Genomic DNA, 19,440 nt, shown 5'->3' on the forward strand with positions numbered 1-19,440 from the left:
AAAGGGGTCAGCGTTGAGAATGTATCCCATTCTGCCGCTTTGAGGAACCACGTGCGGACCACCGCAACATAGCTTCAGCATAGTAAGTGTGTCCCACTCCGCTACTGCTTGTCGCTGGACGAAAGCGTTGAGAGTACATAGCCCAGCTGGCCATATAACGGCTTGGCCTAGATGGATGCGTCCAACAACTATCGTCATTGTACACCCTTGGTGCCGTACATCATGAGATTTGGCATGTGGGCCAGTTCCAGAACCTCTTACCAAGGACTTGTCAGCCATGGGGAGTACAGCCCAATATGGCTAGACCTAAGGCTGGTGGTTGATGCCAACATTGCTTACTTTACTTACATTACCTTACTGTAAGTCGATCCGGACTGAGAGCGCCTGCTAAACGCCTAAACGGTAAACTGTGAGCATTGCTTCTCTGGTGGTGTCACTAGATGAAGCTGTCGAGCTGGATGACCGTTGCTCATGGCCACGGTGTTAGTCTCTGATCTGCTAACTAGGGCCATGCCACAGCGGCTGGAATGTGACGTATTGGACATTCCCTTGACTACCTCGCCCTGGCCCTCCGGCATGCGAGTGTTGATGCGCAGACACAGCGCCTATCCAGCGCCTATCCAGCGCCTATCCAGCGCCTATCCAGCGCCTATCCAGCGCCTATACAGCGCCTGTCACTCTAGGCGTTTGCTTGCATGATTAGAGAATTGGCACTGTTTACTTTGGTAATGAGCCAGAGCCTCTGGGTGTCCCGGGTTCGACGCCAGGCCAGAAGTGGGTCGATGTGTGTCCCTGTCTGAGCCCCTAATTGCCCCATGAGCGCCGGAGAATGGCTGCTCACTGCTCCTAGTAGTTCTAGGATGGGTAAATAAATACAGCGGACAAAATTCACGCATGTACAAAGGTGCATATATATTTTGTGGCTTGGGCCTCGAACCCCAAGACTGCAACAGAATGGTGAGGGTATCCAGCCAGTGTCGCTAATGCACTGGACCTGCGTGCAGTGCACCTGGCCCTCAGGATGTTTATGCCGTGTTCAGTAACACAATATGTCAACAGTCTGCCTTCTGGGGCGCTTGACCCATTCAGTCTCTGCAGGAGGCTTGGAAGCTCCTTTCGTGGACCTTGCCTCATCTTGCAAATTTCATAGCAATGCGCTTGTTGGGTGTACAGTCCAGGCTGCGGACTTGTTTCCCACTGGAAGCCTCTTGGATCCGATAGCAGTTCGGATCACGTGCATAGGTATGGCAGAGCGGTAGTACCGTTAGCCTTGAGGGCATAACGCGTTGTTGACTGTAGGTCTCCCTTCCGGGACAGACCAGTCCGTTAGGGCTAGATGCTTTGGCCTACTGCAGCTTCTCAATGAAGTGCCTTGGCCTCTCCACAGGGACAAGATCTCCTGTCACAGTTAGGGGGGGAGGTGCATGTGGCATCCTCACTCCTAACCTTCGGCTGCGTCATTGACCACTGAAATTCAAAACTTATTGTCCGAAAATTACTGGATTGTTGTGCATCGTACACCAGGGCGTTGCACGCCAGCGAGTGTAGACTGTGCTCTAGTCGGGACAAGGGCCACTGCATAGGTTGGAGCGTTGCTCTGTGCTTATGCTGCCCTAGATATCTGCGGATGATGTTAGATAGAGGGTTCAGCCTCTCTACCATTGAGATGCTCTCCGCGTGTGGCCCCCACAGGTTGCATGGGTGCCTTCATGATGCTTGCCTGTAGTATTGGAAGCTTTGTCCCCAGCCGGTACATCGGGCTGCTCTCAGATGACTATCTGCTAGTACTCTTTGTCCTCACTGCTTCATCTGCAAAAGTGAGTAGATGGGCTTCATGCCCTGGCCATTGCCAGAGACTGTTAAAGTGGGACTCCGATGGGTCTGGGTTTACCATATGGCCGACCCCTCCTTACGTCCTCAGAGGCTTTCTGCATTTCACGTCAGCTAGCCTATTGATTTGTTAGTTTGCTCCTCAACCAGAGGTGGAGCAACTGCATTCTAGTACCTGCCTATTGTGTCCCGTCCGGGCTCTGTGGCAGGACATAGCTGTGATGGCTGGAGTTTGGTTGTATTTGTCTGTGAGGAAGGGCACAGCTGTGCCTTGGCTTAATGGAGACTTTCATTGCTGCGTTCAGGCAAATGTACGTCTTCAGGGGGCCTCTAGGTTCCCCCAAGGCCTTTCTTGACCGCGGGTGTTGCCAGAGCCTCTCCCTCAGTGATACAGGCTTGGAGCAGGCCAGGAGATGCAGCCGAATGGGCTTCATCTTTCAGGGGCTTTTGCCCGCTCCTATATATAGTCAACCTGGCCGTCTCGCATCCTGTGGCGACGGCTGTGGTGTTGTCTGTTTATTCTATCTGCAAACCGACATCGGTAAGCGCAGATTCCTCGTGACTATGTTGGTATTAGTCATCCAGGTGTTGAAAACACTGCCTCTGGCGGTCAGTAGGAATGAAGTAGAACGAGAGTTATGCATATAACTAAGGTTCTACGAATTCCGGATGACCGCCAGAGTTGACTGTCACTCGGAATCTCATTCTCGACGAAAAGATTTCAGGAGGATGAACGCTGTGTGCCCCGCACCTATATAGGTGGCGTGCGTGCACACAGGTCACGAGTGACTTGTTGGTATTAATATTCGACCCATACGCGAGCGCGTGATGGATATCCAGGTGTTGAAAACACTGCCTCTGGCGGTCATCCGGAATTCGTAGAACCTTAGTTATATGCATAACTCTCGTTTGCCACAGTGCCTCTCCTCACCTCTCCCTTCTTATCCTGCCAGGGGTTTGGGCTGACCCGTTCCTCCGTCTCTGGGGGGATGGGGGGGCCTTCGTCGTCGCTCAGGGTTGAGGAGGAGTCGGATGGGGGGATGGGTGATGTGGAGGGGCACACTTCCGGCACCATCATGCAGGCTGGCATCAGGGCACCGACCAAGGCATCCCTGAGTATACCAAATATATACACATACTGTTACAATCACTGCATCCCTGAGAATACAAAACATAATTTGTCACTGTCAGGCAGAAGTATTTTACCTCCATATTTGAGCTTCCCCCCCCCCCCCATCGCCGTTTTCTGCCCAACAGCGACAATATACATGTACTGTTACAATCCCGCCCTACTGTGAACATTTACCAGAACTCAGTGAGTTGAATGAGTGATGATTGAGTGCATTTCCATTCGTACCTGGCATACATGATCTGCAGCGCTGACAGAACGTGGGACAGGGCCTGCTGCTTGGCCAGGTTGCCGTCCAGGGAGAGAAGGATTTTGGCCAGCGAGGGCCTGTTGGGCTTCACGCTGCTCTGCCCGCTCATCTTGTTGCTCACTGCAGATGAATCACTGTCTGACTGGACGCCTGTAGAATACCACGCCCCAATGCACAATTCATTACAGTGTATTACAGCCTTTGAATTCAACTATGGCTGAGCAAGTTCAGAACACTGTTTCAAGTTATCACAAGCTCAAACTTTGTTTGGGGGGGTAGGAGAGCAAATTTCATCTGTCTAATATAGGGGTGCAACAGCTAAGCCGCTTAATCGATGTAGACAAAATTAAGAAATAACGGTAATAGCAGATCTACAAGCTCACGTATCACAATGTGACATGCTGTGAGCTTATACTATTTTTGCTATTTTAACATGCCAATATGATGTATAGAATAATATAAGAAAATGACCCGCACACCATGTACACTTGCACAATATGGACAACTTATTTAGGCAATAAATAAAGTTGTCCATATTGTGGCCTAAATAAAGTTGTCCATATTGTGCCTAAATAAAGTTATCCATAATCCATATTGTGCAAGTGCAGACGGTGTGCGGGTCATTTTTTGTATTCTATACGTCTGATCCCTGCCTACACACTCGTCTCTGAGCTGATCAAGTGTGCATAAGACTTTGTTGTTTCCGTTTTTTTTATGATGGAGTATAAAATAGGGCTAAAAAAGTTAATCAGACTAATCAATTACACATTTGTTTTAAGTCGTTGATATATAAAAAAATGTAATGATGCTTCAAGATTCTTTGATGAAACGAAAAAGTAATCAATAGAATAATCGCTAAGAAAATAATCAACAGTTGGAGCACTGGTCTAAAGGCTACCTTGTACAATATACTATGAAGTATAATAATTCCTCATTACAAAGTCATTATTGTTTTAGGGTTAGTTAATGTTATGCTTTTTTGGTAGAAATGTGGCTACCTAAGTAGGAGGCTCCCAGGGAGTCCCTGGCTGTCTGGAAGAGGACAGGCTCGTGAACCGAGGGCGTGGTCACGTCCACAGTGGTCCAGGCCACGCTGTGGGAGGAGCCACAGGCCACACGGGTGATCTTCTGTCCCTCCAGACCCTGCACCAGCGTGGGCTTTCTGTTCACGGTCGTCGTGCCATTCCCCTGCTGCCCATGGTCGTTGTCACCCCACGCATACACCTGCCAGACCAAGACGGAACACTTTAAGACCATAAAAATACAACAGGAAAGAAAAATCCCTCCTAGGACAGAAATAAAAAGTATTGCTCCGAGCCCAGTCTTGTAAAGTGGACAAATATTGAGTGACGGCCACGGATCATAACAGGTGATTTGCTGGAGGTTTTTATATTAAGTCGTGAGTGAGGTTGTTAAACAAGGACATGGAGAACTGTGGGGCAAAGAAGGTCAGAGTTGCTCGGGGGAGTAGAGTGGAGAGTAAATATATCAAACCCACCACGACGGCAGGACAAACTGGCACATCTGGAAGGGTGCCATGGCCGTAAACAGACTGCTGTGTAATGCAGTGGGTTCTCAAACTTTGTAATTGCAAGGACCCAGGGTTTGGTATGCATTAAGCCACGGACCCCCGAAATGGAACCAAATGGACCTGTACACCTGGGGGTCCCCGGACCACCACTGGTGTAATGTTCCGGTTGATGGAGATCAGTACAAACCTGTCCCGTTTCTGTGACGGCCAGACAGTGCAGCGCCCCCACGGCAACATGGACAATCTTTTTGCCCCGCAGCCCCTCCACCATCTGGGGCTTCCGCACGTGGACGTCAGTGCCGTGGCCCAGCCGGAAGTAGTCACCTTTACCCCTGGGTTGGGAAACACGCAACGGTTACCCATGAGTCATGAATAGTCATGAACAGATGACTCTGCAATAACAGTAAAGTGTGTTCGTTCCACAGCCCGACCCATGCCAGATTGTTGGTTTCGATGCCGATCCTGAGTCTGTAGAGTCCTAGAAAAATTGACAATCTGAACTAAACTGAACTTCTTAAAAACGTTTCAAAAGTAGCTAATCTACAAGCTCACGAGGTTTCGCAACATGACGTGGAGTGAGCTTGTAGATCTGCTTTTTGAAAACCTTCAGAATTTTTCACCAGTAATGACATGCTCAAAACAGGGACGCCAGGTTGAAAGGGGTGAAAACTTATCAAAATATCAGCTGCATAAATGCTGATAACAATGGCCAAACTGATATATCGGCCAAGCTCTAGTTTGTACCGTGTCAACGACATGACTTTTACAGAAATCTTCTCACCAGGTCCACACCATTCCGGACTTGGTGAGAGCAAGGGAGAACTGCGCCCCGCACTCGATCTGGCACACGGCCTGCCCGTTGAGCCGCTCGATGTTCTGGGGGATGTTGCAGCCCTCGCTGCCCCCGCGGCCCAGCTTCCCGAAGTCCCCGTCCCCCCAGGAGAACACCAAACCTGGAAAAGGAAAGGCATAAGAAAAAATTACTGAAAACGCCTGCTCCTATAAAACATTTTGAACCGTGGGATATACATATACTTCGTTGAGCGGGGTCCCCCTAGGCCACTATATTAGGTCTGCTGGTATTTCCCTTTACACCAGATTTCCTTGCCGAAAATAACAGATCTACAAGCTCACAGCGCTGTGTTGTGAGCTTGTAGATGTGCTCGTCCCAGAATAGGGATGCTAATGTTCAAGTGGTTAAGAGCAGTACCTTCATCGGTGAGGGCCAGTGTTTGAGCGTCCCGGCTCCCACAAGCCACCTGAATGACCCGGTGTCCCAGAAGCACCTTCACCTGCAACACAAAGACAGCAAGCATGAAGCGTTAGCAGCTAACGCGATGCTCTCCAATAATAAAAGATTTAAACATGCAGTCGGCTTTACGTTGTACAATGCAGAATATAAATCAAATAGAATAGACTCTAAGGCAGATGATCGCAGACCGCAACACGACTAATGGAGTCTTCGTTGCTTGGTCGAGCCATTCGGTTTCTGCAGTATTTGGTAGATTAATTAACAGCTCCATCTATACCAGTTTCACGAAAATAGGGTAGCAGCCCATTTTGGGTTGTGGTCCCGTTTTGGGTAAATATCAGGTTTTCAGGAAAAACATTACAAATAATAATTGCAAATATATTACAGGAAAAAAAGATTAAGTATCACAATGCGTCACAAACTATTTTTGAAATCGGGCTTAGATTAATTCATAATGTATTTTTGTATGTTTGGCTCCCGGGGAGACAGCTAGTTTCTCTTTTGGGTCTCGAGCTGAAAAAGTCTGGAAACCCCTGATCTATAATGCAGATATACTAATAAAAGAGTACCATGAGTAAATGCTGGGCACACACACACACACACAGTTACCAGTTTAGGCCTTAGCTGGGTGGTGTTGTCCCCGTGGCCCAGGCGGCCGTACTCGCCCAGACCCCAGCTGTACAGCTCCCCGCTGGAGGTGATGGCTGCACTGTGAGAGCTGCCACAGGCGATGTCCCGGATTCGCTTGGTCTTCAGTGCCTCGATCAGTCTGGGCTTGTCACAGTTCCTACAGTATGGGAACATGACCACAGACCTTTAGCGCTACGCATCCGATTGGTCCAACCACAGAAGCAGAACTAGACACAATGGGTGTGTGTGAAGTCAAATCAATGTTCCAGAATGGTAAAGGCAGAGTAATATACCACTTTTTGTTGCTACGTTTTAAATATTAATTTGTTATGAAGACTAGTGTCCCATTCTAGGGCAAATATTCAGCAAAAATAGCCAAACAACAAGCTCACAATGCATCGCAAAGTTGTGACTTTCAAATCGGCTATTTTGCTGTAGAGGGCAAAAAAGGAGGGGACCTAGTACAGAGCTCCGGAGGACTCCGGCCAATGAAATATACGTATAGGGTTTAAGTGGTTAACTGATGTTGGCTAAACTAAAAACAACTAGCTGTGCCTACATGGCCTTTTTACAACATGGCGCAAAAGGGGTTCCAGCCATGTACTGTAACACCAAATGTTTGTGTGTCATTGTGTCCGTCTGTCCACAGCTAATCTCACAAACCACTACACCCGGTCAGCGCCAGATTTATATAGAATCTCTTTCACATTATGTGAAGTTATTTTATTGTGGGAATATTTTTCTAATTTTGTGAATTCATAACCTCAATATACACTGATGTCATCAATATGATGTCACCAACATGACATCAGAGATTCACAGGGAAGTCACGATGTTATTAGACCACGTCTTGTTTAGCAGCCAGTAGATCATTAAGCTCTAAAACTACCCAACATCCAACCTAGTGCGAAGGATTTGTCTGTTCCTTTCATGGTTTCAACATACATTCTGCTGAAGTGTCCCAGTTTGCCGTCGTCTCCCTCGCCCCAGGAGAAGACCCTGCCGTCCACGGTGAGGGCCATGGCATGGCGCCCTCCCGAGTGCACCGCCACCTTCTTCACCACGTAGTTACTGAGGGCTGTGATCTGCCGGGGGATGGGGATGGTCCCGCTGGACAGGCCCAGGCCCAGCCTGCCGTTGGTGGCCTCTCCGCATGCACTCTCCTTCCCTTCCACCGTCACTGGAACAGCAAGGCGCCAGTTAAACAGACATAGATCATGCCGAACGCTTTCTTTTTCAAATTTTTAAGCCTTCATTTGACAGCGATAGTGGTGAGAGACACAGGTAACGCAGAGAGAGAGTAGGGGAATGACAATCAGCAAATGGTCCGTCAGGCTGGGAATCAAACCAGGGACTGGGTCAGGGTCGTTAGAGCTGGGTCGCCCAAATTAGCCACTTTCAACACGGCATCCCTGTTTTGGGCATGCCATCGTTAATTAAAAAAACCTGCAAAAATAGCTGATCTACAAGCTCACCACGTGTGGCATCATGAGACGTGAGCTTATAGATCGGCTAATTTCTGAATTGGTTAAGTGGTTAAGGATGTTTAGAGGAAGCGTGACAATGTACCATAGTGAATATTGACCCTTGGCCCATAAGTATCGTGACAACACACATAACACACACACACACACATAACACACACACACACACACACACACACATAAAGGCCACAAAAAGGGACATTTTCCAAGGAACTTGAGCCCACAGGGTCTGTCAAAGACAGCATGGTTAATACAATTGCTATCGTGAGGGCCCCAAGAGTCTCCCCTGATGACAGATAAACTGTTGAGACCCACTCACCTGCAAAGAGGCTCTTGGAGCCTCCGGCCACTTGTACCACATTGAGTGCAGACAGGGTTTCAGAGAAGGAAGGCACCTTTATCTGTGAATGACACCCGAAACAGCCCCAAACAGATAAGTGGACAGAAGAGGAGTTTAGGAGAGATCATCATGCAGCCATGTCATAATGAAACAGGCTGTACCTTAGACCCTTTGAGGCCTCCCAGCTGGTCCTTGTCGTTCAGCCCCCACACAAACACTTTGGTCCTGATGGTGGCGGCTGAATCCAAACCTGATGACTTCTTCCTAGCAAGACTGGGATGGAGAAAGGAGACACATGCTTAAAGCTGCAATCCATACATTTGTTTGTGAATAAAATAAAATAATACAATAATACAATAATACAATAATACAATAATAAAATAATAAATTATTTTAAACAACCTGTTTGGTAACACAACTCAGTGGCTGTAGAAGGTGGTCTGCCTAAACCCAACCCGTGATGTGATGGTAAAAAATATATATGATTAGAAGCTGTATGTGATGTAGTGGAGAGAAGGAAGGAGTAATGACATTCAATGTCTATGTAATGACATTCATTCCCTTTTCCCCCTATATTTTCCCTCTTTTGTTTTTTCCAATAATATATACCATTATGCGTTTTTCTATTCTATTTATTATTATCATAGCCCTTCTTATTCTTTTTTTATTACTCTTTTTTATTATTATTTTCCCTGTACTTTAATTGTTACTATATTAGGTGATCGGTAGGGTGGGACGAAAATAGGGGAAAAAAAAAATAATTGAAGTATAATCATGCACTAATTGTACAATAGCTTACGTTGACACTTTTGTACCTTGTCCTTCCTAAATACAAAATATATATATAAAAAAAAAGAAGTTGGTCTGCCTGCTCTTCTATTGAGAAGTTTAGATCCTGTGGTCGGGTAGGAGACCACTACTGGTTGACAGGTGGTACTGCCTGCAGGTCAAAGTTCAATTTCTCCCCTGAGCAAGCAGCCTTGCTCTTTTAGGTCAATCACAGAAAATGTTGGCACTCGAATGGGAGACACAGATTTGAATACTGGGTAAGACATCGCAGTTACGGATTGCAGCTTTAAGGGCCTAAGACAGATCCTTAGATAATTATGATGTGGTGTGTCTGACAACAAACAGCAGAGAAGCACCTTAGTCATTCATTCTAACCAGTGATCAGTATAAATTAGCATTTAGGGACAATTTGTCATTATGCAGCATCCTGGCTCGTGTTTCGGTGGAAAAGTGAGAGATGGGCGTCCTAATCGCTGGGATCACTAAACGCAGATGTTTCTTTGAATTAGCCCAGTGACACTTCCAGGAGGCCTGGCGACTTTCCTGCTTCCGAGAATCACCTCGCTCCATATGAGCCCACGGCACAGGGCAGCTGGTCCGAAATGTCACTAACCCCCCGGAGGACAATTGTCGTGCTTGTCAAACTGCCACGGCACAGACCAAAGCAAGAACCAGCCACGAGCGCTGGCACAAAAATCCTGGATTGCTCCCCCCTGCTGGCTAACAGCAGAAGGAGGGGGACGAGCTTAACAAGGCTAATATATTCAATTCACGGGCGCGCGCACGCACACACACACACACACACACACACACACACACACACACACACACACACACACACACACACACACACACGGGAGACAAACACAAGATGAGCAGGGTACACAGATGAGACATCTGGTACATATTTACTCGCGGGTCCAACTTTACCTCCCGGTGGCAGTTTTGTCATCGTCCTCTTCCTCGTTGTCAGAGGCCAGGAACGGGACGGTAGCCAGGTCTTCGTCCTCCGCTCGGATGCGGCCCACGATACCGAGGCCGTGAATCTTGCAGTCTATGCCGGAGCTGCGGCACTGCTTGATGGCGATCTCCATGTATCTGTGATACTGGGAGGAGATAAACAACAGTCGAAAAAGTTCAGTGCAATGGATGCTTGTTATAGTGGGATCAAAACTATCAAACCTGGCACCCCTATTTTGGCCATGTCATTATAGGCAAAATCTTTTAAAGCATTTTCAATAGAGGGAGAATAGCATCTACTAGGTCACAACGCGTCTGAAATAGGGCTTAAACTGCAATCTGTAACCTGTCTGATGTTTTATTTCACCAAACAAAAGTTATGGATTGCAGCTTTAAGTGGTTAAGTACACTTCAGTCATCCTACCTCAGTGCAGTCGTTGAGAAGAGGGACAGTGGTGTCTGTGGGGTTAATGTTGATCGTCTTCAATTCAATCAAGTTGTTCAGAGAGCTTCCACCTACATAATAAGAAAAAAGGTAGCATGTAATGATATACAGAAGATAATAGCACAGCTTTTTTGTTAGCAGACAAAGCCAGTTCTCTTTTAGATTCACTAAAATAGGGAAGTAAGAACAGTGTAAAAAGTCTGGGGGATTATGACTGCAAAACCCCTCGATTCCTTACCCGACACGACCACCAGCGATGGCATGTAGCTGCTGTCCGCTGGATCCACAACCATCTTTAGTTTGTGGACCAGAACATCTGGGAAGAGCTCCAGACGAATCCAGTGCTGCAGAGAAAACGGGACGACAGCACTCTTAACCACTTAAACCCTATATACTTAGTTGAACGGAGTCCCCCAGTGGTCTATACCCTCCTTTTTGTCTCCGTCAGGCCGAAAGGCATGGCGAGAGAGTATGTTTTGCACCCTGTCCGTCCGTCCGTGTGTCCTGTCCGTTAGCAGCTAATCTCTGGCACCGTTGGCCCGGTCGCTGCAAAACTGAACAGAACCTCCGCCCCAATTTTTTCACATGGGCCTGTTATAGTGCCACCAGGAGGCCGATTTGTGCAAAACCCATTTTTGAGCGTTGTAGCCGCTCCTATAAGTGGGGTTGGGACCCATGACCCATCCGCCGTGAAAATGTGTCTTTCGCTGTATTGTGATTGGCTGATAAGTATTCAGACCCTTTGCTCAGTACTGTGATTGGCTAGCTGAAATTCATAACCTATAAATAGCACCACGCACTTCAAAAAAATTTGTGAAGTGAGCTTCCATCACTGTGATGACCACTGTTCTAAATAACACCGCTCACTTCACACTGGGTGTGATTCTTTACATATATTTTGATCACCAAATCTCTTGGCCAAAAAGAGCAGCTCTTCAAGCTCACAACGCATTATGATCTGCTATTTGTTGGAGATTGTTCACCCCGGAATTTCATTTTAACACATTGACTGCCAGAGTTTATTCATAATGTACTCACCCCTGTGCCAGCAATTTGCGTGTTTTTTAATTTTTTTATTTTGTAATTTTTCATTCAAATAAATTCTCTGATTGTGGTGTTAAGCACATACGACTGTTCCACCAGTAGAGAGCAGCAAATCCACACATTGATCACCTCGCTCGCCCCCTCCCAAACAGGCCCACGTCATATCCTGTCATTCACCGGATGTTATGTTTTCGACAATCCCTGATCCGCTGATCGGCCTGAAAACGATGTGATACACTACGACGATGACTGTTAGTCACCCGGACCAAAGAAAATAGAAGTTGAGCTGTCCGTTCGTTTTTTATACCGTGTGAAAAACCGTGTTTTTCCCTATTCTGGACGAAAATGACCGGAGAAAAACAATGTGACCCGGAAATAAAAACATTTTTTACATCCGGCTCCGGGTGAGTGTGACGTAAGTGGAAAACGAAAGTGCTGATGAGAAATAAACAGAGCCGTGCGATCACAGATTAAACAATGAAAATTCAATGCGTTCTTTAACTTCTTTTGAATTGCTGGCAATCAAGCGATGGATTTGAAAGAACGCATCGATGCGATCTTGGCAATCAATGTGTTAAAGGTAGCTCTCAGGGTATCGGTTTGTGTTGCGCGTGACGTCACACCACAGCTATGGTCAGCCTTATATAGACGATGTTGAAGGACGTTATAAGACACACCAGAGCTGTAGAGGGAAGGAGACAGATATACCGAGAGAGGACAGAGACGCAGCAGAGACGCAGCAGAGACACAGCAGACAGACACAGTCAGAGACACAGTCAGAGACAGAGGGACAGACAGAGACAGGCAGATGTTTCGCTGGACAGTGGCCAAAAAGCAGTCAGGAGTTCCAACGGGTGTTAGTTGTGCCGCTGTAGCAGCCGTCGGCCACAAACTGTACTGCTTTTATGTGCACTGTGAGTGGAAGAGCTGCTGCAAGGACCACGTCGACGTGAACGTCTTTGACACAGTGTCTTTATGCTGGACGAAGGTGACTCCAGTGACACCCGGGAGAGGAGAGAGTCCACCTAAGAGTCACTTCATCACACACAGAGGCCACACGGCCATGCTGGTAGAAGCCGTCGTCTACGTATGGGGCGGGAATATGGACACATCATTAGCACTGCACTGCAACGTGCTTCATGCGTTTGATGTGGACACCCACAGATGGTTCAAGCCGAGGACGTCTGGAGCCGCTCCAGAGGGGAGGCACCACCACTCGGCCTGCGTCTTGGGGAAGGTCATGTACATTTATGGAGGATGCAAGCCGCGGACTGGATATCGATACAACAATGACATCTACAAGTTGGACACCGCCACGATGGTCTGGTCTTTAATCAACACCAGAGGCACCCCCCCGCCTGCTTCAGAAGGTCACTCCGCCACCATCGTCGGGACAAAGATGTTTGTAATAGTGGGGACGTACCACTACACTATCAGGGCGTTTGACACAGAGACCGACTGCTGGCTGAACATGCCTTCTCAGCTTCCTCTAGACAGATATTGGCCTCGTTCACCCTTTACCTACAATGGAGAGCTGTACATACCTAGTTGCAAACCGGACGGCAAACCGTTGTTTCCTGGTTGGAACCCGCACGACGGACCCTGTGAACGTGATCTATGGAAACTCGATCAAGAAACCTGCTCCTTGAGGAAATGTGAGCCCAAGGGGAGATGTGGGACGTTTGGGATGGGGACGTCCCACATGGCGGGAGATCGTGTAATCCTCTTTGGAGGACATAATTACAACAACATCAATTCCCTGGACATCCTAGACTTAAGTCCAAGTCTGAAGACCTTGTGTAAGCTAGCGGTTATCCAGTACGACGGTCTGCAGCGCTCTGAACTCCCACACAACGTCAGGTGGGAACTGGCAGCCATGGTCGGCCAGAGAGGAGAACAGAAGAGAAGTTCTGTCTGTTCCGAGCGATGGGAGTCGAGAAAGAGACGACGTGTCACATTTTAGAGCTTGTAGATCTTTGAACTTTTTTGAAGTTCTCCGCACTAAATGGGTTGTACAAACATGGACATTGGAGATCACTTTCGAACGTTCTGTTGTTAAATAAGGCATTGTCACTTCGTGAGAAACGCAGAGCATTTGAGCGTGCATGTGCATGTGTGTGTGTGTGTGTGTGTGCGTGCACAATTACTTCTGAAGAAAATGTCATAGACATGTAATCATCATCATCATCATCATACCCTAGAACACTAACGATGAAAACAGTCACACCATCACTAACGTTGGGTTCATTTTACCCGATATAATAAATTCCATAAAAGATATTACAACAATACATGGCAAATTGAGGTAATCCTCTTTAACAAATTGGTGCCAAAACCGTGAATCTACGGTTTCGCAAAAAGTGACGTTGAGTGCCAAAACCGGGAATCTACGTGAAATCAATCTTTTTGTTTTTTTCCACAAGGGGGGGGGGGGCTAGCGCAGCTCTGTAATCACCCACGGTGACTCTGAGAGGGAAGGGACAGATGGATCACCGTGCCAAAAAAGAAAATGGCTCCCATTCTATCTCCTTGCAAAAAAACTCCATATTTCCTTAACTTTTTACAGTGGGGAAATTTTCGATGCGCGATCACTCCGCCATGGTGACTCGCGTGAGAGATGTTAATTTTCCAGGCGTTAGCCAGGACCATCCACCATCGTGCACGCATATAGTGTTTACAATCGGGTGCTCGTTGTGTACAAGCTGTAAACAGCGTAGCGTTACAAACGGTGAGATCTCTGGCACTCAACGTCACTTTTTAGTGGTGCCAGCCGCTCTACATTTGACCGTGTGTGTCAGTACGTATGTTTGAGCCCGGCAAAGAAACAACACATGTGCCACTTCAAAAAACACACACACACACACACACACACACACACACACACACACACACACACACACACACACACACACACACACACACACACACACACACACACACACACACACACACACACACACACACACACACACACACACACACACACACACACACACACACACACACACACACAAATATTAAAAGTAAATAAAGTGAGTACAAATATTTAAAAGTAAATACCTTGAGTAAAAATACTTCAGAGTACTTAATTTGGTTAAAAATACTTAAAAGTACTCAAAATGAGTAAAAATACTTAAAAGTTGAAAAAAATAGTAAAAATACTTAAAAGTTGATAAAAACTGAAAATACCTAAAAGTTGATAAAAAGAGTAAAAATACTTAAACGTTGTAAACATGAGTAAAAAATACTTTAAAGTTAAAGTGATTAAAAATACTTTCAAGTAAATACATTGAGTAACAATACTTAAGAGTACTTCAATTGAGTAAAAATACTCAGTAGTACTTCAAATGAGTAAAAAATACTACTACAAATACTCTTTTAGTACCGCCTCAATACCAGTCTGAATGCCAGCGCCCACACATCAAATAGATTTGTACCAACTGAATGACAGCACACACTCATCAAACAGAGTAGGCACCGCTTACTCACACTGGGTGTGATTTCATTCAAATCGGTCATGCAACGTCATGCAAATCGGTACACAGTATCTCTATAGTCATGCGATCAACCCGGATCTGTCCGATTTTCCAGATTTCATCCTCATTGGCTAAGGTTGGCTTCCAAAGTTTGCAGGATTGGTCCGTTTTGAACAAAATGCCTCAAATCATGAACGCAGCTTGCCATTTCCGTGAATGGCCTAAGAAGAAATGCCACCCTTTCCACATTGGCCTATTATAGCGCCACTAGGAGGCCACAATAACGTACCTGACCTGGCGGAGACCTGTGCTCCGAGGAGCACTTTTTCTAGTTTCTCTCTGCATTCATTTTTATATGATGGTAATTTCTTACCGTAGATTAAACCCTGATGCTAAAAGCTACAATGTACAGTATAGACAGCAATAAGTTAATTACACATCAGGGGTGTCTGTTTTGTGAGATTAATCCGAACAAGAATATTATGCAGCGATAATATGGAATATGGGAAACAAGGTTGATTTTTGACCACGATTAAGGGCATCAACCTGATGAATGAAGCATCAACTATGAGAACAGTTTTGATGCAAAATAGTCACTGGCGATTTTTGCATCGTTTATTTCGTCACTCCATCTGTGTGTAATGACCTCAAGTAGTACAACATCGTTCTCCTAGGCCAGTGGTTCTCAAAGTGGACATGGGGACATGGGGTCCTTGAGGGGGTTCCAGGGGGTCCCCTCCCCAGCTAAATATTTCATAGTTAGGAACCAAATGGACCACAGACCTGTAACTCTGAGAGTGTACACGTAAAGGGCCATTTGGTCTGTCCTAGGTGTCGGAATGTCCTACCTTTCCCTGGGAGCCGGAGGACTGCCAGCATTGGTCGCTGCAGTCGATGAGGCGCGAGGCCTGGTTGACGGAGGACGACACGTTGAGGCTCTTGACGGCGCGTGACCATTCGTCAATCAGCATCCCGCGCTGGCTGCTGTGGTGTTTCTTCAGCTGCTTCCCTGAGCGGCCGCAGAACGTCGGAGACTGGCCTGGTGGTGGAGAAATGACACAGGTTTAACACCTGTAAGCGGACGCAGCCAGCACTTAACCACTTTCAATCTGCCGTTCCTATTTTGAGTGTCATTATAGCCAAAAAAAAATGATATTTTCAAAGATGGCAAATATAGAAAATCTACAAGCTCACAATTCATCGCAATGCGACTCCCTTGAGACTGACACTTAGCTATGCATCATACGACCAAGTATATAGGCATCATCTTAACACAAACAGCATCATCTTAACATATACTGTAGCTCCGGAGGAAACGCTTTTTTGCAGATAAGATTTTGTCCTATTTCGTCCATTTTGGACTTTCTTCTATATTCTACCTCTTATCTTCTGACAAGGTTTACTGAATTCCTCACACAGTTTCAGTGTACATGTGACCCACCTGGCTCGTTTATTCTCCCGAAGGAATGCCGGGTGTTGTGTTTGCGTGTCTTGAAGCAGTTTTCGCAGAAGTCGAAGTCGTCGCAGTTCCTGCATTTGAACCGGGGGCCGTTGATGGGGAACATTTGGCAGCCGTCGCACCTGATGACAACAAGGTGACTGGATTTCAAAGACAGAACCTGGGGGTTAATGGTTGAATGATATGAATAAAGGGACTTTTATTCCCACTCCTACCTGACTCCAGGGTGAACGCTTGGCACCAGCTCCATCTCAGACAGCAGCCCAGTCCAGTGGGACTGCTGGGGGAAGTCCACGATCACATCCTTCCCATTGGCACTGAAAGCTAAACCGAAACAAAACATCGTAGGAAATACTTAGCTTTAGTCGCAGGGACAGCTTGGAACAAAAATGTATCCTTCAAAACTGGAAATCTGAAATTCCCCATTGGGTGAATTAATTAACATCTTATTCAGAAAAGGGTATTGTCGTTTTGTTTTGTGTTGTTGTTGATTCTTTGTATCTTTTATTTCCTTTTGTTTTAATCCATCTGCCATGTTTCTGTCAAATTAGAAATGGCAAGTTTGTCTAAATAAAAACATTAAAAAATAAAATAAAATAAAGTTAAATTAAACCTGCCAATTTAGCTCTATCAGCAGCCTCGCACATTATAGCTTAATGTGCTACTGTGACTCTATAATGATAATACAGTCACGTACCATTTTTATACAAAAATAGGATAGCATACCCGGTTCTTAAACGCTGCAAAGCTACTGAGATGGGTTTACGGTACCTTTTACAACTCCCACGCTCCTGTGCGTCACAGAGCCCCACTTGTACTTTGGCGTCGTCACCGTGGGTTTCACCCTCACTTTGTCACCGATCTTGATGTGTGACGGCGAATTTTGTGGCGGGAATCCTGGAGGACCACATCGTAAATGCAATAACTTGTGATTCAAAAAGGCAAGCGCCCTTCAGAGGCATTTCATTTAAAAAAATGACCGTTCAGGGACAATTCAGGGAAGACATGACAAATAAGGGCTCCCTTACACGACTTATGGAACCTATATCGTCACTGTCAGGCGGAATATGTCCAAAAGTTTTTTGAACGTAATAAAATAACCTGTGTTCCAGTAAATCCCATGCACTTATTATTTAGTCACAAGTTCTTGTTAATACTTTTCATTGGTTAAATATTTATAAAACATAAAGGGATAAAATATGGTGATACAAGGTTTCTACCCGACAGCAACGATATTCAATAACTGTGATAATATGGGGGCTTACCAAGGAGCTCGGTGTGGATATAGCGGACCCAGTATGTGCCTCCCTTCTGCTGCCAGTCACACTGCACGTTCAGGTCGTGAAGGCCATCCCTGTCCAGCTTGATCACTTTGCCCGCGTCTCCCTCATACACCTCCTCATACGTCCGGCAGCACTTCACCATCATGCCCACCTGCACAGAGAGCACCCAGCGGGCTGTCAGTCACACTCGCATACTTTCTCACAGCGGACAGCATTCTCTGTGGGTGATCTTTGTCTTAAAATCTCTTGTTTTTTTTCTCTTTTCTTTCTTTTTTTTTATTATCAAAAAATCATCTATTTGTGCTCTCTAAAAATTTTATTCCACATTTATTTACACAAAACGCAAACACCCCAGGTTTCTCCTGAGAGGGTAGTAGGGCTGGGCAATGTATAAATATTATATAGACAATAGTGACATAAGACAAGATATTGTCTAGGGTTTCGTAATATTCTCATATGGCATAAAATAGCTGAAAGAGTACATTTAAAATAATTTCTGCAGAAACGCTTTGCCTGATCGCTCCAATTTTACGCCAATTTGAAATTGTTTCTGATGCAGATTCCTGATCCGTTTACAAAGCACAGTTCACAAGGCGGTTGCTCTTACCTGAATGTTCTCTCTCACGTACACAGCGTAGTCGTCATTGGACTGGAAGTCCGATCTCTTCTTGAACGTCTGGCTCTCTGTAACCACCGCTCCCGAGGGCTGAGGAGACAGCAAACATTGCACGTCCAGACATCATCTTTTTTTACAACAACGACAACTGGACAGGTTGATAGGGCTATCACGGTCATTACATTTTACTTTACAAATAATTACGATTAACGATTGAATTGTTTTTTTGTTTTACATTATTATTATTATTATTATTATTATGCAAAATAATTGCGATGATCTCAAATAATTGCAAACAGGCGATTATGTAATAATTTTGACGGGCCTTCAGGCTGAGTGAGAGGTGACATGAATGATGGGGGGTTTATCTTTATGATAGAGGGGGGGTTAAGGTCTTACCGTGGGGAAGACTGGCTCCACCTCCTCCATCTCCTCCAGCACCTCTTCATCTGAGTACTCATCTGACACTGTTTCGGCATCGGACAGCTCAGTGACGTGGATGTCTGGATGGTCGAGCAGCCAACCCACCAGTGCCTCCACGCCTGCAAAGAATGCCCATAGGCACGGAATGAGAGTACATGGATTAAAGCAAAATAAAATCTCACGACTGAATTTTTTTGTATGACCAGGTCCTATAAAGTGTGATTTGTGAAACAATTAACACAATTATGTAAAACGATGACGTTCCTGCAGTAATATATCAGTAATATTGTTCCTGCTATTCTACACGATTTTAAGGAAGACGCTTCTGAATATATTGCTTTTTAACCACTTCAAATGCTCTAATCTTAAAATAATAACCGAAAATATGCATTGAGAGCTTGTAGATCGGCTATTTTCGCTGCGCAACAAGCTTCCATAGGAGACATTGCTGGCGGAGCAGAGGCGGTGATTGACACCCAAAATCCCTCAACAGCGACAT

At 45.9% G+C, this 19,440-nt stretch overlaps 1 protein-coding gene across 16 annotated transcripts in view; it reads right to left on the reverse strand.

Moving 5' to 3' along the window:
- The window catches only part of herc2 (HECT and RLD domain containing E3 ubiquitin protein ligase 2), an 86,052-nt gene that overhangs the window by 25,394 nt on the left and 41,218 nt on the right, over window positions 1-19,440 (reverse strand). For all 16 annotated transcript variants that reach the window (XM_080430751.1, XM_080430750.1, XM_080430749.1 and 13 more), the window contains 20 exons: window positions 18,918-19,060; window positions 18,510-18,608; window positions 17,885-18,053; window positions 17,391-17,516; window positions 16,835-16,943; window positions 16,602-16,741; window positions 16,009-16,199; window positions 10,879-10,984; window positions 10,620-10,711; window positions 10,166-10,341; window positions 8,608-8,719; window positions 8,426-8,507; window positions 7,568-7,802; window positions 6,602-6,779; window positions 5,951-6,032; window positions 5,522-5,693; window positions 4,928-5,072; window positions 4,208-4,433; window positions 3,188-3,359; window positions 2,762-2,942 (listed from right to left, as the gene is read on the reverse strand). In XM_080430751.1, the coding sequence (XP_080286877.1) occupies window positions 2,762-2,942; window positions 3,188-3,359; window positions 4,208-4,433; window positions 4,928-5,072; window positions 5,522-5,693; window positions 5,951-6,032; window positions 6,602-6,779; window positions 7,568-7,802; window positions 8,426-8,507; window positions 8,608-8,719; window positions 10,166-10,341; window positions 10,620-10,711; window positions 10,879-10,984; window positions 16,009-16,199; window positions 16,602-16,741; window positions 16,835-16,943; window positions 17,391-17,516; window positions 17,885-18,053; window positions 18,510-18,608; window positions 18,918-19,060 (2,936 nt within the window). The remainder of the gene's footprint in view (window positions 1-2,761; window positions 2,943-3,187; window positions 3,360-4,207; window positions 4,434-4,927; window positions 5,073-5,521; window positions 5,694-5,950; window positions 6,033-6,601; window positions 6,780-7,567; window positions 7,803-8,425; window positions 8,508-8,607; window positions 8,720-10,165; window positions 10,342-10,619; window positions 10,712-10,878; window positions 10,985-16,008; window positions 16,200-16,601; window positions 16,742-16,834; window positions 16,944-17,390; window positions 17,517-17,884; window positions 18,054-18,509; window positions 18,609-18,917; window positions 19,061-19,440) is intronic.

This window comes from Gymnoscopelus braueri, assembly GCF_963280865.1.
Source record: "Gymnoscopelus braueri genome assembly, chromosome: 6".
In the NCBI taxonomy this organism is placed as follows: Eukaryota; Metazoa; Chordata; class Actinopteri; order Myctophiformes; family Myctophidae; genus Gymnoscopelus; species Gymnoscopelus braueri.